Below are 27500 nucleotides of genomic sequence, written 5' to 3' on the forward strand. Positions count from 1 at the left end.
TTAGGTGTGATTGGGGTAGGTCTGCCCATACGTGGTGATTAGGCTAGCCACGTTGTTAGTGATTAGGTGAGCTGATTAGGTTAGCCTAGTGAGGTTGGTTACGTGTGATTAGGCCAGATGGTGATTATAACACTGCTCAGGTGACGTAGTTAAGCTTATCAGGTGAGAATTAAATATGCTGAACAGATATTAAGTTATTTATATGTCCAGGTGGAAATAATTAGGTGAGTGATTAAGCTGTAAGAGTGATTAGACTGCAGTCAGCGTAAATAAGCTTGTTAAGTAGGAAGTTGCATGTTTGTCCAGGTGATCTGACGTGTGACTAACTTATTGAGGTGAGAATTAAGGGAGAAGTCGAGATTATTTATTTATGAATACGCAAGACTGTGATAGATTGGTATGTCTGTGGCCGCTGCCTTGTGTTCCCTCGACTTGTTCGCTGTGGTAAGTGGTAATTGGCTTAAGTACCATTGCTCATTACTTTCATTCATTCATTATCTTTTTATGTACGTTTATATTTGTTGCACACACACACACACACACACACACACACACACACACACACACACACACACACACACACACACACACACACACACACACACACACACACACACACACACCTACCTTTAAGGGGAGGGCATACCTTAAAAATAACACTTTTCGACTAAGATTAAAATTAAGTTATTAAATATCATAGTCTCCCTTAATATATCTTACGTTTTCTATGAGCACCACAAGTTGATGCCATTCTTCCTCATATTTTTAAATCGCCTTTATTTACCATTATTAAAGGGCTTTAAATGCCCCGCGCGCCACGTGCTCGGTCACCTGGCTCACTAACTTTAAGTAGTAAGGCACACACACCAACACTTAGGAGGATCACACAAATACGCCCATTTCCACGCCCACACTCTCACACGTCCGCGCCCTCGCCCTCATGCCCTCGCCCTCACAGGTCCGCGTCCACGCCATCAAACGCCCACGTCCACGTACTCACAAACCTGCGCCCACACACTCACGCCCGCGCCCACATACTCACACGTCCGCGCCCACACACTCACGCCCGCGTCCATGCCCTCAAACGCCTGCGTCCACGCACGCACTCACGCCCGCCTCCACGCACTCACGCCTGCGTCCACGCACGCACTCACGCCCGCGTCCACGCACGCATTCACGCCCGCGTCCGCGCACGCACTCACGCCCGCCTCCACGCACTCACACGCCCGCGGCCACGCACTCACGCCCGCGTCCACGCACGCACTCACGCCCGCCTCCACGCACTCGCGCCCGCGTCCACACACGCACTCACGCCCACCTCCACGCACTCACGCCCGTCTCCACGCACTCACGCCTGCGTCCACGCACGCACTCACGCCCGCGTCCACGCACGCACTCACGCCCACCACGCACGCACTCACGCCCGTCTCCACGCACTCACGCCTGCGTCCACGCACGCACTCACGCCCGCGTCCACGCACGCACTCACGCCCACCTCCACGCACGCACTCACGCCCGCCTCCACGCACTCACGCCTGCGTCCACACACGCACTCACGCCCACCTCCACGCACTCACGCCCGTCTCCACGCACTCACGCCCGCGTCCACGCACGCACTCACGCCCACCACGCACGCACTCACGCCCGTCTCCACGCACTCACGCCTGCGTCCACGCACGCACTCACGCCCGCGTCCACGCACGCACTCACGCCCGCGTCCACGCACGCACTCACGCCCACCTCCACGCACGCACTCACGCCCGCCTCCACGCACTCACGCCTGCGTCCACGCACGCACTCACGCCCGCGTCCACGCACGCACTCACGCCCACCTCCACGCACGCACTCACGCCCGTCTCCACGCACTCACGCCTGCGTCCACGCACGCACTCACGCCCGCGTCCACGCACGCACTCACGCCCACCTCCACGCACGCACTCACGCCCGCCTCCACGCACTCACGCCTGCGTCCACGCACGCACTCACGCCCGCGTCCACGCACGCACTCACGCCCACCTCCACGCACGCACTCACGCCCGTCTCCACGCACTCACGCCTGCGTCCACGCACGCACTCACGCCCGCGTCCACGCACGCACTCACGCCCACCTCCACGCACGCACTCACGCCCGCCTCCACGCACTCACGCCCACCTCCACGCACGCACTCACGCCCGTCTCCACGCACTCACGCCTGCGTCTACGCACGCACTCACGCCCACGTCCACGCACGCACTCACGCCCACGTCCACGCACGCACTCACGCCCGCTTCCACGCACGCACTCACGCCCACCTCCACGCACGCACTCACGCCCGTCTCCACGCACTCACGCCTGCGTCTACGCACGCACTCACGCCCACGTCCACGCACGCACTCACGCCCACGTCCACGCACGCACTCACGCCCGCGTCCACGCACGCACTCACGCCCACCTCCACGCACGCACTCACGCCCGTCTCCACGCACTCACGCCTGCGTCTACGCACGCACTCACGCCCACGTCTACGCACGCACTCACGCCCACGTCCACGCACGCACTCACGCCCGCGTCCACGCACGCACTCACGCCCACCTCCACGCACGCACTCACGCCCGCCTCCACGCACTCACGCCTGCGTCCACGCACGCACTCACGCCCGCGTCCACGCACGCACTCACGCCCACCTCCACGCACGCACTCACGCCCGCCTCCACGCACGCACTCACGCCCGCCTCCATGCACTCACACGCCTGCCTCCATGCACTCACACGCCCGCCTCCATGCACTCACACGCCCGCGTCCACGCCCTCAAACGCCCGCGCCCACACACACACAAGCCCGCTCCCACACATACACTTACGCCCGCGCCCACACATACACTTACGCCCGCGCCCACACACTCACGCCCGCTCCCACACACACACGCACATAAACACGAATTCATTCAACCATTAGAATGTTCATGCACTCAAAAATCTGGTGACGACACACTCAAAAATCTGGAGACACACACACACACACACACACACACACACACACACACACACACACACACACACACACACACACACACACACACACACACACACATTAACCTTCTAAATTTACATTAAACTTGTCTATTAATGCTTTGTTGTATTAAACCAGATTTTTCTTTTATTTTTTTTATCAATTCAGCTCGAAGTTGGATTTCTAATACTTATTTTCCTAATTTGTTATTCATGTGATATATATATTTTTTTTTTTTCTTGTACTGTTTTATTTCCTCGTATATTTTTCTAAAGTGGGTTTCAAAAACGTATCTCTGGAATTATTAACTGACCATGAATAGCAATAATAAACTTCAAAGGTGTGAGCAGAAAGTTTAAAATTATTATTCTTTTCAAATTAGAAGTTTTATTCATAAGTTTATCCTCGAGATTATATTTTCACTTCTCCAGGATCAAGCTGATTCTTTCCTCGCCTCTCCTGTCTTTCCTACTCACAATGTCACTACCCTTCTGCAATATTAAATTTGATTACAACTATAGATTTCGTGTGCTTTACATTTATAGGGGTGACTTAACAAAGGCTCTCTCTCCCACAGGCTCCTCCTTGGCCAATCAGCACCGAGGCAGAGTTGATTGATGTACAGGTGTGAATTCAGCTGCCTCCTTGCTGTTCCCGTTGCCAGGATACCATGTGATCGAGGCAGTGTTGGGGAAGGTGAAATTATTCATCAGGTTCGTCTTTTAAACTTCTAATATGTATATAATGTCGTGCTATTGAAATTTATGATGCCATGCGAATTTCAATCATCCTTCAAATATAATTGGGAAGTATTTATTTAAGGCACATTTTTCAGTTTCTTGTCTGTCATACTGCTATGCTTTTCAAATTTCCTTTCTTGAATGTGACTGAATTTTTGACGCAATTCACAAAATATCGACACATTTCTTGCATAGTGCATTGTACTTTTCAAACTTGCCCGGTTTTTTCGTATCATGTTTGTCCAGTCATAGTCTTTTAGGCAACCAATCCCCAAACATCTCATACTAAGAATCTCGGCACCTTTTCCACGCCTCATTCTTTTCAAAGGTTGTTTTGTAATGAATCAATTATCAAACATTAAGGATCTCAGCACATACAAGCTTCATGTGTCTAGGAGCTAATGGTCTATTTTTCTTGCAGGTGTGACGTGTGCTGCTTCACTCCATCCCATGAACAGTTGCCCACAGCAATCTCTACCACATCAGGCCTGACATACTCATTGCAATCAGGGAGTCAAGTTTCATCAGGAAGAGGGGCTGTGTCACTACCTGTAAGCCTGACGAGGTGTTAGTTAAGTCAAGGAGCGTCATCAGGAAGAGGGGCCGAGTCTTGCTACCTGTAAGCCTGACAAGAGGAGTCAAGGAATTTTTCATTGCAATCAAGGAAGAGTCAAGTTGTAAGAAGATTGTAAGGCAAGAATTTTAAGCAGGAATAATTGTCAAGCAGTTAACAGCAGGAAGAATGCAGCAAGAAAAGGGTACAAGAGTTTTCAAGTAAGAAGGTTGTAAGGCAAGAATTTTAAGCAGGAAAAAGTAAGGTAAGAATTTTAAGGAATAATTGTCAAGCAGTTAACAGCAGGAAGAATGCAGCGAGAAAAGGGTACAAGAGTTTTCAAGTAAGAAGATTGTAAGGCAAGAATTTTGAGCAGGAAGGATATTGTTAAGCAGTTTAGCAGCAGGAAGAGTCCCTTCAAGCTGTTGGTGGGAGTGACAAGCATCCTTCAGGACTTGCAAAGGCTGAAGTCCTCAACACTAGTCTCACTCAAGTTGACACAGGAGCTCTCTGACACAAGGAAAACAAATCATTTATCCTATTGTGTATTTATTAAACTTTTGTGATTAAACAATATATATATATTATTATCTTGTACATACTTAGGGAATGATTAAACAATAATGATTTATTAAACAATATATATATTATCTTGTACATACTTAGGGAATTATACTAACAAGTTGCAAATAAACAAGCTTTCTGGTGTAACAGTTCATGCCTCCTCACAAACTTTGGCAATGTGATTTAAACAAATATATTTAATCATCTTGTTCATACTTGTGGAATTATATACTAAAATCTTTTTACAAATTGCAAATAAGCTGCTTTCTGATGTAACCAGTTCATAGCCCTGATAAAAAAAAAAAAAAAATGGAAGCAAAAAATACTAGTAACAATTGATCATCCTCTGGTCAAAAAAAAAAAAGCCAGGATTGGCCCATTTTTGGTCAAAGCCAAAAATGGTTTAAGTTTAAGGTGAAACTTGCACACAGAAGCCCTGTCCGAGCGACTCCGGTGTCGCTCGGACAAGGCTTCTGTGTGCAAGTTTCGCCTTAAACTTAGCCAAAAAAGGGCCAATCCTGGCTTTTTTTTTTTTTTGACCAGAGGATGATCTATATTGCATCTATTGTTTTGGGTCCTATTTATTTTACTTATTTACTTGGGGATGCATGAATTGTTTACCACCAATATATAAATTTAGTTTACCCAAGCACATTCTGTAATTTTATCAAACTATATAATTCACATGAGAATGATACTCACAAATTTATTTATTGCCAAAGACACAAAGCAAAGCACCCTAGACTACTACACTGGAGACACCTGGCAGATCTGGCTTGCAAGATTTACACTGAAGCAGGCAACACATCAGGCTGCACCACCAGGAAGAGAGGACACCAAACACTGGCTGCAGACACCTTCACATCAGCCCTGCAATGAGGCACCACCAGGCACAGAGGAGACCAAACATTGGCTGCAGACACATTCACGTCAGGCCCTGCAATGAGGCACCACCACTGGCTGCAGACACCTTCACATCAGCCCTGCAATGAGGCACCACCACTGGCTGCAGACACCTTCACATCAGGCCCTGCAATGAGGCACCACCAGGCACAGAGGACACCCACCACTGGCTGCAGACACCTTCACATCAGCCCTGCAATGAGGCACCACCACTGGCTGCAGACACCTTCACATCAGGCCCTGCAATGAGGCACCACCACCAGGCACAGAGGAGACCAAACACTGGCTGCAGACACCTTCACATCAGCCCTGCAATGAGACACCACCATCACCACCAGCCTTGATTGCACAGACAAGACAAAACCTCTGCAAAAAATACATAAATAATGCAACTTGGGCAAACTAGTTATGAAGAATGAGATTATTTCTGCATCACACACACACTAATTCCTCACTCATGCAAACTCTTATTCCCACAAACTTTTCACTCCCTCCCGTGGCCTAACAGGTGCCTCAGACAGTCCTTTAACACCCCACAACAATTTCACATCTATTTCTCTCCTATATCCATGAATTCCCCAAAATTAGTCTCATATTTAACCCAATACTTTCACATGCACATCGCAATAACAGAACTCTCCTCTTATTTCACAGTGATCATTGAAAATCATTCCTTCTCTCTCTCCATTAATACTTCACAACGCACCTCACTGACAAGACTCACTCACACCTGTCAGGACTCACACTTAACAGGAGCTAACATCTGCTTATCCAGCCATTTGTTGCTTCTCTTGCAGTCTTGTACCACTATTTTCAGTGTTACTGCTCTTGTAATCGTGGTTAAGTGCATGCCTCCCCTCCTCCAACTCCTTCAGAAAACGTTAATCTTATTCCTCTTATCCATACACAAACACACACACACACACACCCAACAATGCTATATACAGTTGAAATTCCCCTATCCAAAATTCCTGGGACCAAAATTGCTGCAGATTTCAAATTTTCCCAGTTTTTTTCTAAATATTTCTATATGAATTTATAAAATGGGACAGCTTGGGGTTGGCATCAAGCTTTACATATACTTTCAATGTGGCTTTACAATGGCCACAAAGAATATTAAAGTGCATGACAGCACACCCACAGAACAAAGGCTTCACTGCTCAAAAAAGTAGCAAATTATCACCCATGGCAACTCTCGTGCCCTGAGGATGCCACATTCAGCCCTTTAATCACAGAGAGACTGCCAGACACAGTAGAGGGGAAGGTCTCTCCTGTACTTCCCTGCCTGTGTCCCCCTTACTGCTACACTCTCATTTCACAGCTCACATTTAATTCTTGCATTATAACGGGTGCTGTCAAGCTTAACAAAGGGAAGAGTGCTGTGATAGGCCTTGTTTGAGAGGGCTTTGTAGTTGTGAGACTGGACGGGAGACAGGAAGATCAGTGACAGCCATGACACAGGTGGCCACAGATGCACTGACACAAAGGCACAGCTGTCACTCCGAAGAGAAAGAAAGGCTCTTGGTGAAAAAGGAAAGCAGATACAAGAATATTAAGCTGATGGGATGTATATATTGTAAAAACTGATTAGCTGCACCCTCTTTTAGTCAGAAGAAGCTTGTGAGTTGCAAGGTAGCAGAGAGACAGCTGTTCCAATCACTGAGCACCCTTTGCCAACTGTGTGACAGCTGCTTCCAATCTTACCAGCTTCCTTCCAGTCTGACAGTTACTGATCCCTTCTTGAACAACCACAATCACAACACTTATGAGAAGAATTAAATTGTAGCAAGGGGGAAGCAAGCAGATTAAGTTGTAGCAAGGGGGGAAACAAGCAGATTAAGTTGTAGCAAAGGGGAAACAAGGAAATTAAGTTGTAGCAAGGGGGGAAACAAGGAAATTAAGTTGTAGCAAGGGGAAACAAGCAAATTAAGTTGTAGCAAGGGGGGGAAGAAGCAGATTAAGCTGTAACAAGGGGGAAACAAGCAGGGCAGTGTGTGAAAGACATCTCCCACTAAGCTTGACTTATTGTCAGTGTCAAGGATTCAAAAGCTGAGCATAGCATCTTGAGAGCACACAAGTCAGAGATATGGGACCTCAACAGTACAAATAACAAAATATTCACCTGACTGTTGGTTCCTGAAAGACTCCAGTGAGGTGTGCTTGTTGCTCCTCATTTACGGAAGTCTCCCAAGGCCTCTTCCGCTTGCTATCCACAGTGCCACCTGAGGGAAACACACACACACAATCAACACTGCAGCATTACACAGCATGGGAGGCACGACAGGGTACACTGATATGCACATTCTAGAAAGGAAAAGAACTAAAGGAGTAGACTGTGCCATTTCTACACAGTAAATGTTGGTCTGGAAGTCAGGCAAGATGAGAGTAGTAGTAGTAGTAGTAGTAGTAGTAGTAGTAGTAGTAGTAGTAGTAGCAGTAGTAGTAGTAGTAGTAGTAGTAGTAGTAGTAGTAGTAGTAGTTTTAATCCCTCAAACAACAGTCCTATTGCTTTAATTTCCTGCCTATCTAAAGTTTTTGAATCTATCCTCAACAGGAAGATTCTTAAACATCTATCACTTGACAACCTTGTATCTGATCGCCAGTATGGGTTCCGTCAAGGCCGCTCTACTGGTGATCTTCTGGCTTTCCTTACTGAGTCTTGGTCATCCTCTTTTAGAGATTTTGGTGAAACTTTTGCTGTTGCCTTGGACATATCAAAAGCCTTTGATAGAGTCTGGCACAAAGCTTTCATTTCCAAACTACCCTCCTACAGTTTCTATCCTTCTCTCTGTAACTTCATCTCAAGTTTCCTTTCTGACCATTCTATTGCTGCTGTGGTAGACGGTCACTGTTCTTCTGCTAAATCTATTAACAGTGGTGTTCCTCAGGGTTCTGTCCTGTCACCCACTCTCTTATTATTCATTAATGATCTTCTAACCCATACTTCTTGTCCTATCCACTCCTACGCTGATGACATCACCCTGCACTTTTCCATGTCTTTTCATAGACATCCAACCCTTCAGGAAGTAAACAGTTCACACAGGGAAGCCACAGAACACCTCACTTCTCATCTCTCTAAAATTTCTGATTGGGGCAGAGCAAACTTGGTATTGTTCAGTGCATCAAAAACTCAATTCCTCCATCTATCAACTCAACACAGTCTTCCAAACTATCCCCTCTTCTTCAATGACACTCAACTGTCCCCCTCTTCTACACTGAACATCCTTGGTCTGTCCTTTACTTATGATCTAAACTAGAAACTTCACATTTCATCTCTAGCTAAAACAGCTTCTGTGAAGTTAGGCGTTCTGAGACATCTCCACCAGTTTTTCTCACCCCCAGCTGATGACTCTGTACAAGGGCCTTATCCGTCCATGTATGGCAATCCATGTATGAAGAGTTATAAGGAAAGAACTTACTTATTAATGGTTACACTTGCAATAACACAATACCATGCCCAACACCTCACAGTCACTTGATCGAAGCCAACACCTCACAGTCACTTGATCGAAGCCAACACCTCACAGTCACTTGATTGAAGCCAACACCTCACAGTCACTTGATTGAAGGCAACACCTCACAGTCACTTGATCGAAGGCAACACCTCACAGTCACTTGATTGAAGGCAACACCTCACAGTCACTTGATTGAAGCCACTCACTAGCTGACCAACTCATCTCAGCTTCAAGGCAACTCAATCTGGAAATAACAGATAATGGAAACAGGTGGGGCTTTTAATCTTCAAGGGACACGTTAAAAATCCTTTGTCAAACCAACAGTAGTGAATAATTCAGTCCCAGATTGTTAGAGAAATGCAAGTCAAAACAGTGAAGTGTAAACAGCAGGTAATTGTTGGTGTCACTGTGCCTGCCATTCAGTGGAAGGAGAGATAAATAAGTTGTCAATGTCCCTTCTACACAAATAAAAAAAACACTACATTTATGCACACTGCTGCTAATCAATTTATTCTCCCTCAGCAACACTGCATTATATTCAACACCTGCTCACTAACTACTGTCTGTAAGTGAATCACTGAAACTACACACATCACTATTATCATTCTTTCTCTTTCTCTCTCTCTCTTTCTCTTTCAGAAGTATTTATACAACACAGTAAGTACTAGTAACACCTTGACTTGTTCTGCTTTGATCAATTGTTACGTGATACTGCCTCCACTATTTCAGCTTTTACTGTGTGGGTGAACAGTGGATCTTCCTGAGGCAGTGGTGGAGCAGGTGTTTCACTCTTGACACTGTGGGAGCAAAGATTGTCTTCCTTGCGATATACTACACAGTCAATGTATTGCCTCCACACACAGCAACACTGTTCTTCTGTTCCTCCAAACTTTGAGTTTCCTCACCACAGAATCCTTCAGAATAAGCTCCAAGATTTGCTGAGGTGTTCCCACAAGGATCTTCCTTGGCTTTGTCAGCTTGCAGTCTCTCAAGGGCCTCAGTCAAGATTGTCCTCCAGGCCTGGCCACATGCTGCCTGTCTCCAAGGACACACCTACTCATTTCACTGATATAAGCAACCTTTTCAAAGCCCATCAGAGCATTTTCCATTTCTGACAACAAGCAATATTTAGTGGGCTCCTAAACACACACACACACACACACACACACACACACACACAGACACACACACACACACACACACAAACCTGCAGGAATTTGTCTTACCCTTAGCCAGTACTCATCTTACACATATAAACAGCAGATAGCACACCTAGAGTGGTCACCACTTCCTGTGAGTGGCAGTGCACAGCTGTTTTCAGTATGAGTGGAAGGTCCACTGTCACACAGTCTTGTGACAGCCTGGACTGGACACTTGCTGAGCAGCTCTGGAACCTTCAGGGAGGTTTACTGCAAACCTGCACACTGAAAGAAAATGCAGTTTGAGTAAATGTACATATTATTATATAGAGACAAAACTGTAGTGAGTTATCTAAGGAACTTATGACAATGGTACAGAAGAATTACAAAGATATTACATGGTCCAAGCCTTCAATTCAAAGTAAGTGCTTCAGATTTACATAAACAATTCAGACAGCTTCTAAAATCTACATAAACAATTCATGCAGCTTCTAATTCCATCATTGAGCGTCATCAGCCGTTGGTCCTGGGTTGGCTCACAGTCGTCCCCAAGTGACACACCTGGCTCACTCAACCCCACATGCTTCATGGCTCTGTCTGTCTGTCACTCCTCCACACCTGGCTCACTCAACCCCACGTGCTTCATGGCTGTCTGTCTGTCACTCCTCCACACCTGGCTCACTCAACCCCACATGCTTCATTGCTCTGTCTGTCTCACTCCTCCACACCTGGCTCACTCAACCCCACGTGCTTCATGGCTGTCTGTCTGTCACTCCTCCACACCTGGCTCACTCAACCCCACGTGCTTCATCACTCTGTCTGTCTGTCTGTCTGTCTGTCTGTCTGTCTCACTCCACACCTGGCTCACTCAACCTCACGTGCTTCATCGCTCTATCTGTCTCACTTCACATTCTTACATGCCATTCTAAACCCTCTCCATTTCTGACAATCATACTTCAGTCACTCTCAACCATTTAAAAGCCCAACTAGTTTCCAAGCCGCTCTTTACTACCACCCTAACACACCTGTTCCCTCAACTGCTACTCCTAACATTCCACACCGCCACAATGTTGCCTCTCACTGCCGCAATGTTGCATATCTAGCTGTCTTCTACTGCTATTTTCATGGTAACTGCTCTTCTGATCTTGTTAACTGCATGCCTCCCCTCCTTCTGCGGCCTCGCTGCACAAGATTTTCTTCTTTCTCTCACCCCTATTCTGTCCACCTCTCTAATGCAAGAGTTAACCAGTATTCTCAATCATTCATCCCTTTCTCTGGTAACTCTGGAACTCCCTGCCTGCTTCTGTATTTCCACCTTCCTATGACTTGAATTCCTTCAAGAGGGAGGTTTCAAGACACTTATTCATCAACTTTTGACCACTGCTTTGACCCTTTTATGGGACTGCCATTTCAGTGGGCATATTTTTTTATTGGATTTTTGTTGCCCTTGGCCAGTGTCACTCATACATAAAAAAATAAATAAAAAAAAAAAAAAAAAAAAAAAAAAAAAAAAAAAAAAAACAGAAATTATATTAGAAATTATTAGAAATTAGATAAGTTACTTGAAATGTAATTAGATTGATCAGTTATTTTTCTGGTTGACATTGCTTTTGGAAGGTGGCACTTAAAAGATATGTGAATGCTGTATCTAGATATAAACAAACATTCACAAATACTCATTCCATTATGTGTCTGTCATTAGGCCCTCAAATAAACAACAAATTAAGTGAGAAGTTACCATCTCCCTTCCTGGCTTGCGCTCTTGTTGCTCTGAGTTGTAGCAGCAGCGACGTGTGGCACCCAGGATGAAGGTGTCTGCAGGGTGGTCTGTGTCAGGGTGATGATGGCACACAGCACCAGCAACACCATGACAGCTCAAGCATCCTGTTGAAATTATCACATTTTTAAATGGTGAAAAGTGAAGGAAAAAGCTGTCTCCATGGAATGTGGAAGTACACAACAACAACTGGTCTGTGTCAGGGTGATGATGGCACACAGCACCAGCAACACCATGACAGCTCAAGCATCCTGTTGAAATTATCACTTTTTAAATGGTGAAAAGTGAAGGAAAAAGCTGTCTCCATGGAATGTGGAAGTACACAACAACAACTCTGAAAGATTTCTTACAATAATAAGTCATCATTCATTGTATCCTTTTTTGTTGGCCACAAGATTATCATACAAATTTTCCATAGACATCTGCAAATTGGTACCTCTAGCTGTTATTAAATATGATATTAAGTTTGATGAATGTATTTATTTCATTATACATGAAAGTTGTTGATTGCAAAAAAAATAATAACCAAAATATACCTTGACTTTTACTTTACAATGCCTTAACTGTTTGCTTTTAAAAAATGATGTAGATTGATTTTCTCATTTTAAGACTTAAAGTCTAGACAACTAACTGGCCTTAAATTTTTCTGATATACAAATAAAGTAAGAAAGAGAGCACATTTCACTAACACTCAAGGTGAAGTGTCCACCAATGATGGTGAAGGAGGTACACATGTAAACTCCAGTCTGACCAATGACCAACACAATTTGTCCACCTGCATGTCTCCATCGGGCACAAACTCCACCTCCCGCATCTGTGTCATGCCCACCACCACCGTCACCGTGGCAACACTGAAAAGTGGAATCTTATCATTCACACCGTTACAAAAAATATCCTCCAATATGTATATATATGGATTACTATTCCCAATGTTAAAAATTCTTTAGCTAATCTTACTTTGAGAGAGAGAGAGAGAGAGAGAGAGAGAGAGAGAGAGAGAGAGAGAGAGAGAGAGAGAGAGAGAGAGAGAGAGAGAGAGAGAGAGAGAGAGAGAGAATCAAGCCATTTGAAGTACATTTTTAGTTCCTTTACTTACACCATATTGCCTCTCTCTCTCTCTCTCTCTCTCTCTCTCTCTCTCAATAAATATGAAAACTAACACATTAACATAGGGAAGCTAATTTTAAAGACTCCTTAAATGAAACAGTAGTCTGACCCCTTCTGCTCTCTCTCTCTCTCTCTCTCTCTCTCTGGTGGAGTTGGCAAGGTACCATCTCTGTCCCCGCCAATGTCTCTCATGACTTCAAGACGCCTCACTGTAACCTAACCTAACCTAATCTAACCAAACCTCACCTCACCTAACCTAACCTCACCTAACCTCACCTCCTCTCATCTAACCTAATAATTCCTCACCTAATCTAACTTAACTTCTTCACTTATGCTAGTTTAACCTAATGCAACCTTTGCTAACTCAATTACCTTAACTAACCTAAATTAATCTGCTATAACTTAACATGATCTAACGTAACCTATGTCATCCAAATCTTACTTTAATCTAATCTAATCTAACCTATGCAAGTTAATGTAAATTCATCTAATATAACCTAAACTATGCTAGTCTAACCTATCCTTAACTTACCTAACCTAACTTAACCTAACCTAACCTTACTTAGCCTTACAATCTAATACACTTCAACTTACATAGCCTAACCTAACCTAACCTAACCTAACCTAACCAAACTATGCTAGTCTAACCTATCCTTAACTTACCTAACCTAACGCACTATCTTAACCTAACCTTACTTAGCCTTACAATCTAACACACTTCAACTTACATAGCCTAACCTACTAACTTAAAATACTAACTATAAATACTAATACTAACTTAATACTAACTTAAAACCTACCTATGCTTATATCACTTCTATTTCCTCCTCCTCCTCCTCCTCCTCCTCCTCTTCCTCTTCCCTAACACAGTGACTCAGCGAAGCCAAGAAAACACCTAATTTCTGAATACTATCTTTAAGAGGTTCACCCAGTCAGCCCTCTTCCTCCTCCTCCTCTTTCCTGACCCCCATCCTCCCTTCTTTACTCACGTGTCTCTCCCTCCCTACACACACACACACACACACACACACATACACACACACAGAGGGTCTCACAAGGGTAATACACACACACACACCCAACCAGTCACCCACACCCACCCACATACATGTACACACGGACGCACACAGCCTGTCACCCTTACGTCAAACAGCTTACACCCTTCTATTCCCTCTCACTCATTCATCACACATACCCAGTCTCTCTCATCTTCTACTCTGTTAAATAACCAGTTAACGGTCCCAGCCTACTCCCAGTACCCCTAGCCGGCCGGTTATTCTCTCATTAGGAGCATATGACTAAAAATAAGTGACATGGGGCGGCGGTCAGAGAGAGCTAGCCTGCCCTGGTCTGCCTACGGGAATCGAAAGCGTTTGTTTGGGTACGGTTTAAAGGGACGAAGGTTTAAAGGGACAGTCTCTGCGTGAGTGTGTTTGGTCAAATGCTGAATACTCACGCCTGGTTCGTCATATAGCCACATGGTCAGGCACAGATCACTCCTCCACGAGACACACACATCCAAACACACAAAAACACTAACTAGTAACTGTACCTTTAGTTTCGTTTGCTCTCAAAATATTCCTCCATTACTAATGTAACCCACATTCCCTAGTGGTATACTTTCCTCGGAACACCCATATTTTTAAGAGCTTTTTATCCACCATATATGTCTCGGTTAACTCTGATCTTGGCTGGAAATTAAACTATATTGTATCAGTGTGGCCATCTTGAGGTCCCGGATGAAATGGCGGGCTGGGATTGGCTGTTCACGACCCGTTGTCATGGTGATGGTAGATGCCATTCACTTGACAGCTCATATTTTCTCGCTATTGAAAGGAGTTTATTAGAGCGTAACTGAAGCGTGTAAAGGCATCATTCCGCACTATACTATTAAGATATTGTAGTTCTGAAGTGTTCCTAGGGTTAATAAGCTTGGATAAGGAGTATAACACAATTTAGATGGTGTGAAGAGCGGATGTTTGCGCGCGAAATTCAAACAATTCCAGCCTCAGATATGATTACGTATTAGACTTAAGATATTGTAGTAAGAAAGTATCTATGGAGTTAATAAGCTTGGGTAAAGAGTATAGGGGAATTTAAAGGACGTTTAAGAGACGGAGTGTGAGGAGGTGTGTTAATGCGATTCAAGTAATTCCAACCTGTCTGAGTTGATTCCACAGAAGACTCTTAAGATATTATATTGCTGAGGTGTTCCTAGGGTTATTAAGATTGGGTAAAGAGTATAAGGGAATTTAAAGAGTGGATAAGGGAGGGAGTGGAGCGCTTTGATGTCATATAGACCAAAGCCAGGTTACAGAGGGGTTTTATCTTGTAAAGGGGACGGTTCGGTTTCCTTGACCGAGTGACGAGGGAGAAGAAAAAAAAAATAAGAAGAGACATCAGCCACTGAACCACAGGGAGAGCAGTGAAGGTCCTTTCTCACTGTTCCCTATATAAGACACCATACACTCTAGAACACCAAGCCAGAAATCAAGAAACACGTGCTATTACAATATAGGTGAAGCTTAAGGACACGTCAATAATTCAGCAACAGACGATATTTCACAACTGCTCCACAAAACTTCTCGCAACGCAACCGGAATGTTTTAGAATGTTGTTCTTGTTCTGCTGTAGTTAAATGAATTACAGAATAAACAGGGAAGATAGATTTTTTTTCTTGTTACCCAGAAACATAAAAACGTACATAATTTCTACTAGAACCTGATAAAAATTAAGAAAGATAAGACGCCAGATCGTTTGAGGATACGAGTTTCTCTTCTGTTATATAAAAATTACAGAACAAACAAGAATAGATGGATTTTTGTGCTAGTCATGAAAATGCCTTTGAAAACCTAAATAACAGACCAGAACATGATAAAAGTTCAGATAAGACGCGGCAAGATATGATAACACGGATTCCTGTTGTGTAATAAGTTGAATTACATAAGAAACACGTAGAGCTGGATTCTTTTTTTCCCTAGTCACGAAAATACCTCTGAAAACCTAAATAGATCTCTAGAAATTTATAAAAGTTAAGTAAGAAGCTGAACCATTTGGTAACACGAATTTCTGCTCTGTACTAAACTGCATTACAAAACAAAAACAGTAGCTAATATCGAATACATCACATCATATTTTATTTCCCAAATCACGCGTGGCAGCTTCCTATCTTATTAGCAATGCCAGTGTGTTCACCAAAGGCCGTGATTCTGTTGGTGAGTGACAGGGAGAACAGAACGTCTACACAACTACAGGGACTTGAGGTGGCTGGCATAACAAGTGAGGGCAAGACAGCGTCCTTCCCCCACTTGGCCACTGCACACACTGAATGACCAGGAGCTATCGTAATAATTCCATAGCAGAAACTCCTACACAGCGACGCATTTCCTTCAATAAACCGCTAACCACTGAAAAATAACCCTTCTAAACTCCACACGTGTAAACAAATAAACTAATCTATCTGTTATTGCTAATATTTGAGCGTCATTCACTTCAGAACATTGCAAAACATAAACAGAATGCCGGCGTGCTCTAGACAGTGGCGGCCTGGCTAACTCTGGCTAACTCTAATAACGTTTCATTTTGGCTCAAGGCATCTTAGCTTCCCTCGGCTCTTTTTTCGCTCCCCAGTCTTTGTTCTCCCCTCAGGCAAGCTTCATATGCTCCCCTGCCACGAATGCTGCAAGAAATATCGCCAGTCAGTGATGGGAAAAAGTGCTGAGAAATAGACGTACCATCTTAACTTGTGTACTCATCTCATATTATCGTTTATTTATTTTTTTATTTTGTTATATAAGGGAACTGCATCTTGGTTCATGAGTTTTGAGTTTTGTTGACTGTACACTATGATTCTTGTGGTCTTGTCTTATTATTTCACGAGCTATGTCAACAGAAGAATAAATATGAGTTTTCTTTTTGTTTTTTTTCTTGAAACTAATCGGGGTAAGTCAAAACGCATGGAAATCTATCAGTCTCAAAATTAATAACATGCGAATTAACGTAAATTTATTCTTCGCATTCTGAAAGATCTATAAAAAGTAAAAACTTGTCCTGAAATCAATTTGAAATGCGCCTTATTGCAAATTTATTATATTCTGAGCCAGCCAGAAAAGAGTCCTCGCTGGTGGCACGTGAGCAATGAGTAAATATGAGGTACATTAAGGTTTCCATCAGTTCACCTGTTGGTTCCTGTCACATTCAGGCCCGATAAAATTTCAAGGACTATGTAGTGGTGTGTGTGAGTGTATTTATGTTTTATGAGGATATCATTGAATGTATGTTTATAGTTGTGTGTATGGCTTGGCTTAGAAAGTTTAATCTCTCTCTCTCTCTCTCTCTCTCTCTCTCTGTGTGTGTGTGTGTGTGTTCCGTTTTTCCTACTTTTGTATCTAACTTTTTTATCATTATTCCCTCCCGTTATACTCTCTCTCTCTCTCTCTCTCTCTCTCTGTGTGTGTGTGTGTGTGTGTTCCGTTTTTCCTACTTTTGTATCTAACTTTTTTATCATTATTCCCTCCCGTTATACTCTCTCTCTCTCTCTCTCTCTCTCTCTCTCTCTCTCTCTCTCTCTCTCTCTGTTAGTAAATATTCTCCCTACGTGTCACTCTGGCGGTGGTGGTGGTGATGGTGATGGTGGTGGTGATGGTGGTGGTGGTTGTGTTGAAGCAAACAATGGAATGCAGAGAGGAGTGTGTAAACATGTCTAGCCCAAGAACACAGTGGACACCCATAGCCTAGTTAGCAAAAGAGTTCACTGACCCCTACCACTGAACGCCCTTATAGTATCTTAATATAGAGCTTTCCTATCTTAATGTCCTTAACCTTAATGTCTAGCCCAGGAACACAGTGGACACCCATAGCCTAGTTAGCAAAAGAGTTCACTGACCCCTACCACTGAACGCCCTTAGTATCTTAATATAGAGCCTTCCTTTCTTAAACCGTGGAAGGATGGAACTGAAAGGGTAACAAACGTATATTTCGACTTTTTATGACTTTTTCTCCTTAATTAATGGAAGGAGAGAAGTAAAAGGTTAAGAAATACGTGAGCTAAGATAAACTGATGCTTTTTCTTTTCTTCTTTAATGCATTCTTTCACGCCAACATGCATTTCACCCCGTTAATTACGGTTCTAGTGTTTACGTCAACTGAAAGGAGAAATATTGGCCAGAATTCGGTGTTTTTTTTCCGTTCCCTGTTTAAATGTACGGTTCATTTTTCTCATTGTGTCTTTTTTTGTGATATCTGAACACTGGTGACGCAACATTCACTCCTTATGAATCTGAAGGAAGCATCACCTCACGTAAACTGCTGATATCTCTTTATGGTTCCTTAGGTAAATACGAGCAAGATAAACTAATGTAACGCCACCCCCCCCTCCGGTTCCCCCCTCCTCCCTCCTCCTCACCGGTCCGATCAGAGCTCTAATGAGACGAGGCAAAGATCTTCACGGTGAAGAAGAAAGGAAGAGGAAGAGAGAAGAGGCGAAGCAACGCACACACAATAGAAAAAAAGAAAACATTTTTGATTGGTAATGGTTCTCGCCTTCATCGTCATGGCCAGAGGGTAGGGAGAGGTTAATGATCACACAGTACCTACAGTGTGGCTTTATTAGGAGGAACGAAAAATATAAAAATAGCAAAAATAATTAAATGAATAATACTGATGGGATTCTTTGGGTTGACTGACCGACTATGACACTTGAAATTCTGGTATGGCATATACACTTATACTCCGTTACTTAACACTACGAATACACAAGAAAATAATTACTTTTATAACTCCTCAAGAGTACCATTCATTCTGGGCACCGTTATATCCCTAAATAACGTCACAGCCTTCCTCCATCACTTCTCTACGGCAATAATATTGCTCACAACACATTCACAGTAGATTATATTTGACTAAAGAAACATTACATGGCTAACGCTTTCCCAAGACTGTGGCCTGTCTCCACGTGGGACCAACACCGGCTATTTTATCTGTTGCCAGAGGGAAGGGAGACGCCATTCTGTCAACACGTACAGTCACTATATCTTCACTAGAGACATGAATAATAAACATGAACAGTAATATTCACTTCTAAATAAAAGAAAAATCAAATATTTCAGAGCTACGAGACCCACCTGTTGCCAGAGGGAAGGGAGACGCCATTCTGTCAACACGTACAGTCACTATATCTTCACTAGAGACATGAATAATAAACATGAACACAGTAATATTCACTTCTAAATAAAAGAAAAATCAAATATTTCAGAGCTACGAGACCCACCTGTTGCCAGAGGGAAGGGAGACGCCATTTTGTGCTCTCTCCCTCAACACCCACAGGCCTCTTAAGTTATTGGAGCCTTAGCTAGTTCTCTCTCTCTCTCTTCTTTCACAAATAATTTTACTGAACCGTGAGTTTAAATAAAAATGCAGGAATAATTGGCTAGCAAGGTGAGCATATAGACTGGACATTAGTTGAAGTTAATAATTGAATTCTAAATTACTAACGTATTTTATAAGCTAGGGAATGACACCTTATGAGTTACTGGTAGGCTGACGCAACATGATGTAATTCTATTATTCGTATTACCACTGATTAGAGAAAACTACAGTTGAAAAAAGTAAAGACTATTTATAATAAATGTTTCAAAACTTTTAAATCACTCCCACGAATACACGCCTTATAAATATACTTTTTTCATATAATCACTAAACCTTTAATTACCGCTATTATCCTCCTCTTCACCCCAAGCTACAAAAGAAAACAATTATTGGGGAGACTCAAAGAAACACAGAAATAATAAAAAGGAGCGTTACAAGATAAATACACCAAAACCTTAGACAAAGCGCTTTACAAATAGTTTAAAAGGTAAAAATGTCAGTCAGTAACGCCTTCACATTGTTGGGATGTGAAGGGGCACGCCGTGACAGAGAGGTCCGGACTGACCCGTTTTTTTTTTTATTTATTTTATTTATTTTTTTTTTTTGGGGGGGGTATAACATTGACAATCACCAAAACCTGCACTCCTTTGCTGTTAATTAAACTTTGTAACTTATTACTTGTATAACAATTATTAACAAATTAGGTATGAGCTACACACTATTCATATTTCACTCCGGTAGTCACAAATGTGCCCCCAGAACCACAGCGGTCCCTAAAACACACTTCTGGAAGGTGATACTGTCTCTGCTGTTAGGAGAGAGAGAGAGAGAGAGAGAGAGAGAGAGAGAGAGAGAGAGAGAGAGAGAGAGAGAGAGAGAGAGAGAGTATATATTTACATAACTTCAAGCTTGTTGTAGACAGAACCTCCCAGAAGGGACACAACTATATCCTGACCCCTGGTTCCCATGGCGCCTGTATATATATAAACAAACATATCGTACCACGCTTGGGTAACTACAAACTCATACACACAAAATCATTTCTTATGGGAAACGATCGCGTCTTGACACTTATTATTAAAGGTTTATTGAGTATTATGTCAACATATACATATATAAATATTGCACAAAAGAAAAAAATATACATGAATGTACATAATACACAAAGCGGGCACCGCTGGTAAACTCTGGAACTCCCTGCCTGCTTCTGTATTTCCACCTTCCTATGACTTGAATTCCTTCAAGAGGGAGGTTTCAACACACTTATTCATCAATTTTTGACCACTGCTTTGACCCTTTTATGGGACTGCCATTTCAGTGGCCATATTTTTTTTATTGGATTTTTGTTGCCCTTGGCCAGTGTCACTCATACATAAAAATAAAAAAAAAAGCAATTGACTTGGTTTTTCTCCTCCTCCATTTCTCAATTTTTCCTTTCATTCCCAGGAGTATCTATGCACCTGTCTTTAAATACCTGGAAAAACAAAGGAATTTTCTCTCTTCACTTTAACTGTGACAATGCTTGACCTAACATGATCTAATTTCCTTTATTTCACTTCCATTTCTTCACGTAACATTTAATATAACCAAATCCTGCTGCCAAGGTTCTGATCCCCACCATTAGCACACCTTTCTTTATCCATTCACCTGCACACCACACAGACAAGAGATAGTGCAGGACTTTACATGACTACACCAACTTTGACTCCACAGGCCACTCCAACACCACCAACAGAGGCAAGGAACACCACCCTGGTTTAAAATTTCCATGTTTACTTCAGTTTTTCAGTAGCATGCCATATAGAATGAACCAAGTGTCCCCAAACTACACACTATGCCTGAGAGGTTAGGACTGTCCATAACAATAGTGCAAATTAGCTTAAAAACACAATACTTCGAGGACTAGCATGGACAGACTCAGTCATGGCGGAGTGTAATGGTTGTGGTACGGTGTTACGTGTTCAACCAGGCAAACCCATTTCAGTATACAATGTAATGCTATGGGAGAGTACATACAGTCATGGTCAGAAATCGAGTCAGTGCTCTTCATTTACTCTCTGTATTCGGTTCTTCCTTCCCCTGATCTGAAAATCACTCGGGTTTTGTCAGATTCTCAGCAGGTTCTTGGACTTGAAACGCACAGCTGGGTAGAGGAAAATGCAGCTCGTGACGTGACTTCTGACCTCAACAGCACAACATAATGAAGGTACATCACTAAGAGCCAAGCTATCCATTCCATCAGGTCCACCCAACACTTGCAGCATCAGGCATCTTCTCACCGCCCTCCTGTGCATCCTAGCTAGTACACCACCCTTGGCACAATGCATCACAACTGTGCCCATTGAAATACTGCACTCAACTTTAATCCTTCTGCTCTAGATAAACAAGATATACATGCAAACAATATTTCACTTATGCTGTCCTTACAAAACAGGTGACAAATTTTTTAAAACATGACATACACTTACGTACACTATAGTATTCTCAGGGCCCCTGGGTATGTGTGTACACCCATATACACTTAAGTACACTCTCTATAGTATTCTCAGGGCCCCTGGGTATGTGTGTACACCCATAGCTTAGGTAGTTTTTTTTTTTTTTTTTTTTTTTTTTTTTTTTAGGGATGCTCTGGAACCAGTCATGTTCTGCTGGGTCTGGAACTCACTAGCTCTGCCCTTGGACTGCTATCATCCTTCAACATTGAGAGTACTATGAGAACTGCTGGTATGGACAGAGGAAATGAGAGAATAGGAAGTTAATTTAGTTTTCCATAAGCTATAGAACTGTTGAAGAGGCTGGTACAAAAATGAGCCTAAAATGTCATAGGTGGTTACAGGACAAGTTGCCTACAAAAGGTTATATTAACAGATACACTATTTGATAAGCTGACAGTGTTTCTGAATTCATATGAGAAAATAGTAATAAGTGATAATTTACCTAACTGCATTGGTGATAAATGAAGGCGTTGAGGCAAACGTCAGGGTGTGAGAGGTAAGGTGGACACACAGGGAGCAGGAATGACAATACTGGTGTGGTAAACTGCTTCATTACTTCCACTCTCATCAAATGATTACCTCTTGCACAATTACACTTCCTTCAAAACCAAAACCAACACCAGCTTGATAAATTGCAATCAATGTTTCAAATTCATACCTCTTGCACTTACACTTCCTTCAAAACCAAAAACACCAGCTTGATAAATTGCAACCAATGTTTCAAATTCATACCTCTTGCACTTACACTTCCTTCAAAACCAAAACCAACACCAGCTTGATAAATTGCAATCAATGTTTCAAATTCATCTTAACCTCAATTATATACAAAAATTGAAAAAGAAAAAAATACTTGCTTTTATAACCTTTACATACATACACATTAAAGAAATTTTCATTATGTATTCAAACTCATAACATTTTGTGTAGTAATATTTAAACAGCTGACCATCCCAGGACTCAGCTCCAGCCAGTTGTGTTTGAGGAGAAAGTTTCAACCAGAAGAGAAATTAAGGTACTGAGATTCCAGCCAGAAGTCACCAGAACCTAACCAATGGCCAGGTTCTAGGGCTTCCTTACCTGCTCACATTAAACCAAGTGGTGAGACTGACTGCTAAACTAGAGTACAGCTTTCATTTAACCCATAAAGAGTGGGTACCTTTAAATAAATAGATGAGTTAAATACCTTAAACATCTGAAACTGGATGCCATTTTTGTCAGGAAGCTAAATAAGTGTTGATGTGATGAGTTCGCACACTTTTGTTTTCAGTAAGTAGGGCTTGTCTGTCACTGTCCCATCACCACAGCCCTCTCATCACCCACTCCACTCCACAGCAGAACACTAGATGAGTGATCTGACACAAGCAGGAATGAGTGACTGACCCCTTCTCCTGTGCCTGTCTTTCACAATCAGCTGCATTTGATTTGCATTCATGGCAGGCTCAGCACCGACCATTTACAAGGAGCACCCACACTTCACGGGCTAAGTAAATAAATAGGAAAAGAAAGTACGTCAAAATCATAAATAAGAATTCCGTTAAGTGTCGGTCTTCTAACTCTGGCACTAAGTAACAGAGCTGGAACAAAATAAAGGTAAACACTGGACTGGAAGAATTTACACGTGGAAAAATTGAATTCCACGTCACTCGTCAGACTGCAACATTTAGCACAGACCATCACTTCCCTTCCACAGGAGTTTTGTAAGCCACTCAGGCCCTGCCCCTCCAGTTCACTACATTCCCTGCCTTCAGCAAGCAGCAACATACAAGACAACACTCACAGACAGGACTTCAGGTTAAAATACTATGTAGCTACCTATCTACTTTGTCATTATCACGTAGCAGACTCTACAGCCACGTGTGCGAGGGACCGCCTGCCCCGCACACCGCCGCCAGTACCCAGGCAGCTAGTACTTCCATTAAGCGGAGATCTCAAAGGTGGATTCTACCCCGTACAGTCCCAGTATTGCTGTGTTGGCCAGGAAGAACTTGGCTTTCTTCACATTTGTCCCTGCAAGTAAAGAAAATTCCACTTAGCACAAGTCCAGTCAGTGATCAAGATAAGGGGACTAAATGTTGCAGCAGGCTAAAGAATATTCCTGCAAAAAATGAGTAATGTAGTGAAAGATAAGACTTAACATCTGCATCTTCAGTCAAGTGATGATTAAAACTTGCTTTATTTTCTCCTTCAGAATAATCAACATAATTTCATTGTGAGGGAGTTCCAAGGCTGTACAGGATATCAGAGTATCCTTGCTTGGTGACTGAAATATATTCCTAGTAACTATGGGTTAAGATATGCTGCTGCAGAGACCTCCAAGTTCAACTGTTCTATGTGAGACTGTACCCAAAACACAGAGATGGGTTTTGTTGCCTTGAGATGCCACCTGGTACTACAGAAGCTTCTTATTTTGTCTTGTCAGACTCACCTGGTCAGTCTACAACTCACCCTTGCCTGAGAACTCCTTGCCATCGATGTCGGCGGTGACGGTGAAGAAAGGCTCGTTATCCCTGGTGGTCTTGTTAGTGTTGTACAGCAGGCCAGGCTTCATCTGGTGCAGCACCATCACGGGGTGCATGGACGCCGCACCTTCTGGGACCTGCTTGGCCGGATTGGGAACTTTCACAGGTTCAGTTGACTGGAATGGAAAGTTTGATTCTGCTTTCATTGGCTCGGTTAACTGAAAGAAATAAAATACAAAAGAAGCTTGATATGGCAAGGCAAGGACAGTTCATGTGTATATTATCATCAGCTATACTTCACTATGTTCATGGTCATATTCTGACAAATTCACGAGTGTTTCTCCTTCTAATCTCACTGTGTTTCTCCTTCTAATCTCACTATCTATACTCTCAATTCTTTACTGATTATAAAAACACAATGAAATGGCTGCCACTTTCTTGCTGCCCCAGATGCCGCCACCATCACAACCTGGTGTGGTGTGAAGGCTCCACTCAAGCACTCACTGCTCAGGCCACTCTGTGATTGGCACACACTACACACGTGCCAAGCAACACAACAGAAGGAAGACCCTCCCCACACCCTCCCACTCATGAGCCAAGCACACCAACGGTCACACCACCCAGCGGCTACACCTTCACCTGTGGTGCCTGTGCCACACACCTGCCATGCAGCAGCAGCAGCACCACCACACCCTGAACCACAGTTATCTGCTAGCCATCCCTGTCCCTTTCCCAAGTTCCCTAGCAGCCAATCCCAAGTCACACCCACCTTGGGATCCACAGCCGGGGTGTTTATTGGGGGCACGGCCTCCCAGGTGGGCACAGATGGCCTCCGTGAAGGCAGCTGCCTGGGGACTCTCCTCCTTGACGGCCGCTGTGGGGCCGCCATCCCCCCTGGTGAGGATTGTGCACGCCAGAGAGGGAGGGAGGGAGAGACGGAGGAGTGTGGGGAGGCCCCACACTCCTCCGTGGCCTCATGGCAGTTACAGATTGTGTTAATGTTAATTTCACAGATGATTTGTTAGAATGTTGATATTGGAGATTTTAGAGTTTTCTAAATTGAGCCTTAAAATATAAGAGGGCTGAATGCCCCACATGAGCCTTGACTAGCCAGACTGCAGCAGTGCAGGGCAGTAGGTGGTGGTGGGACCCACAGCTCTGCAGTGTTAAGTAGCAGTGTGTTAAGGACTGAGTAGCTCTGACATTGCAGGTATGAAAGCCTTCCTGAGCCAGCCCGTCGGCCCCAGGGTGGCCCAGGGGGTCTTGTCTTCCTCCTGGTTCTCTGGTGTGGTGACGGGCGGCTTCAAGAAGCCGATCAGCGCCGCCTCAGCTGCTGCCTGCTTGGCCAGCTGCTTTGAAGACCCAAACCCTCGGTACTTCTGCCCGTCAACCTGAGGAGAGGCAGCATTCAAGGGGCGGCTCCCCTCACCCAGGGCGACACATTCGGCACGGCAGTGTTTCATGAACAAACTCAGGAGTGAGGCATTAGCAAGCAAGAAAGGCAAAAAAGTAAAATAGCTCAACATATCCTCAGTCTATTTTTTGTCCCATACCGCACCAGGTACCTCCACAGATATGCAAAATGGCTGGCAAACGCCTCCCTCCTGTTCCATGGTGTAGGTGACGCCCGGCCGCAGCTCATTCAGGCACACGATGGCATTCTTGGGCTGCACGTACCTGCGGACCTTGAGGTTCTTGGCTCCTGGCACCTTCTTTCTGTTGACCTTGATGCCTGCCACCACACATTAATTGAAAGGTTGCAACACACTTGCCACTGAAATAAAAAAACAAACCTGCCTCAGCCTGCTGGCAAACATGTGATACGGGACACAAGGGAGAGAGAGAGAGAGCTTTGAGCCGAGTGGAGCCGCCAGCGGGCATCCATCACCTCCCTGCTGGATGCCAAGGTGTGCCTCATGCCAGATCACCCCTCAAATTTTGCTGGAATGACTGGTTAGGGTTCAGTGCGGCCTGTACTTCCCACCTCAGTCAGACATCCATGACGAGTGTGGGCAACACGCTTCAATTAATTAAAGTCTCTGAAAATGTCTCTACGACTGTTAAGTATACACCCAGGCTCATGCATGGCACCGTTAGAAGAGTCTTTTGATAACTCTGTGTGGTTGGTGAAGACACTGTAAAAGCTTGTGACTTTGCCAATGTAGGAAGTTACCACAAGATTCTTCACTGGGTTTCTGGAGTGCTACAATTAACTAAAGTCATGAGGAGACATAACAGGTGAGGGGACCAAAGCCGGCCCTGCGCGGCCAGCAAGCTAGCTCGCTGTCAAAACAAAGAAGAGCTCTGGTGAATACACTGCTAAAGAAAAAACATCCATCAAAACACTTTTATCACATTAACTTGTAATAAAAATAAAACTCAAGTTGTGTGATGGTAGACAAGATGCATGGATGCTGGGAGGCCTTCAGCAAAGTGAAGAGAACAGTCACATCCTTGACACCATTACCTTTTCATCACATTACTTTCACTGCTGTTACAAACCATTAAATCTTATCCACCTTGAAATGCAAGCCGTCCTCTCTGCTGTACACACACACCCAGCAGTCCACACACCACAACAAAGGAGTGAGCACAGAACAGTCCCAGTGAGGGAGAACACAAGATATGGAGGCAAGGCAAGAGTTGGACCACTACCACTGACACAGCTACATTACTGCACCAGGGAACTAGTCACAGAGGGCCAAGTACAGCTCACTGGGCTCTTAGGGGAGGACTTCAACAGGTGATGGTGAGAATGGACATCACCCTCACCTAGCTAAGAATTTAAAGAGTTCCTATTTATCTTCCTTATTGGAATATCTTTCACTACATTGCTTGAATCTTTCAGCCTGGAGTTAGCTATAAGGGCATTTCTTCTAGCACTGTTTTGTGGTTAGGTTAATATTATGATAATGGAGAGAAAGCATAATTTACTTGGGAAGCTGCCTTTATA

At 43.8% G+C, this 27500-nt stretch overlaps 3 protein-coding genes and 1 long non-coding RNA gene across 15 annotated transcripts in view; 1 reads left to right on the top strand and 3 right to left on the bottom strand.

The window, feature by feature from the left end:
- LOC135112884 (probable E3 ubiquitin-protein ligase HERC4) overlaps positions 1-4916 on the top strand; it is a 12336-nt gene extending 7420 nt beyond the window's left edge. For all 6 annotated transcript variants that reach the window (XM_064027829.1, XM_064027825.1, XM_064027828.1 and 3 more), the window contains 2 exons: positions 3567-3702; positions 4151-4916. The gene's annotated coding sequence lies outside the window, so the exon portion shown is untranslated. The remainder of the gene's footprint in view (positions 1-3566; positions 3703-4150) is intronic.
- LOC135112885 (uncharacterized) lies at positions 4815-19462 on the bottom strand. 3 transcript variants are annotated; one of them, XR_010274594.1, is made up of 6 exons: positions 19350-19462; positions 12810-12971; positions 12082-12227; positions 10477-10628; positions 7872-9448; positions 4815-6058 (listed from the first exon to the last, which is right to left on the bottom strand). It is a non-coding gene; the product is annotated as an uncharacterized LOC135112885 (long non-coding RNA). The 3 variants fall into 3 exon arrangements; XR_010274593.1 differs by lacking the exon at positions 19350-19462 and adding an exon at positions 14780-14950; XR_010274592.1 differs by lacking the exon at positions 19350-19462 and adding an exon at positions 14684-14769.
- A 3476-nt stretch (positions 19463-22938) lies between these two features.
- LOC135112883 (interleukin enhancer-binding factor 3 homolog) lies at positions 22939-25452 on the bottom strand. 2 transcript variants are annotated; one of them, XM_064027823.1, is made up of 3 exons: positions 25317-25452; positions 24534-24765; positions 22939-24095 (listed from the first exon to the last, which is right to left on the bottom strand). In XM_064027823.1, exons 1-3 carry the CDS (start codon positions 25434-25436, stop codon positions 24004-24006), a joined length of 444 nt encoding a protein of 147 aa, XP_063883893.1. In that variant the 5' UTR covers positions 25437-25452; the 3' UTR covers positions 22939-24003. The 2 variants fall into 2 exon arrangements, with proteins under 2 accessions (XP_063883893.1, XP_063883894.1); XM_064027824.1 differs by having other exon boundaries at positions 24534-24723; positions 25317-25451.
- A 276-nt stretch (positions 25453-25728) lies between these two features.
- The window catches only part of LOC135112882 (double-stranded RNA-specific editase Adar-like), an 8216-nt gene continuing 6444 nt past the window's right edge, over positions 25729-27500 (bottom strand). For 3 of the 4 annotated variants that reach the window (XM_064027817.1, XM_064027818.1, XM_064027819.1), the window contains 2 exons: positions 26101-26279; positions 25729-25938 (listed from right to left, as the gene is read on the bottom strand). In XM_064027817.1, the coding sequence (XP_063883887.1) occupies positions 25729-25938; positions 26101-26279 (389 nt within the window). The remainder of the gene's footprint in view (positions 25939-26100; positions 26280-27500) is intronic. The other variant, XM_064027820.1, reaches the window with a different exon arrangement.

This window comes from Scylla paramamosain, chromosome 24, assembly GCF_035594125.1.
Source record: "Scylla paramamosain isolate STU-SP2022 chromosome 24, ASM3559412v1, whole genome shotgun sequence".
In the NCBI taxonomy this organism is placed as follows: domain Eukaryota; kingdom Metazoa; phylum Arthropoda; class Malacostraca; order Decapoda; family Portunidae; genus Scylla; species Scylla paramamosain.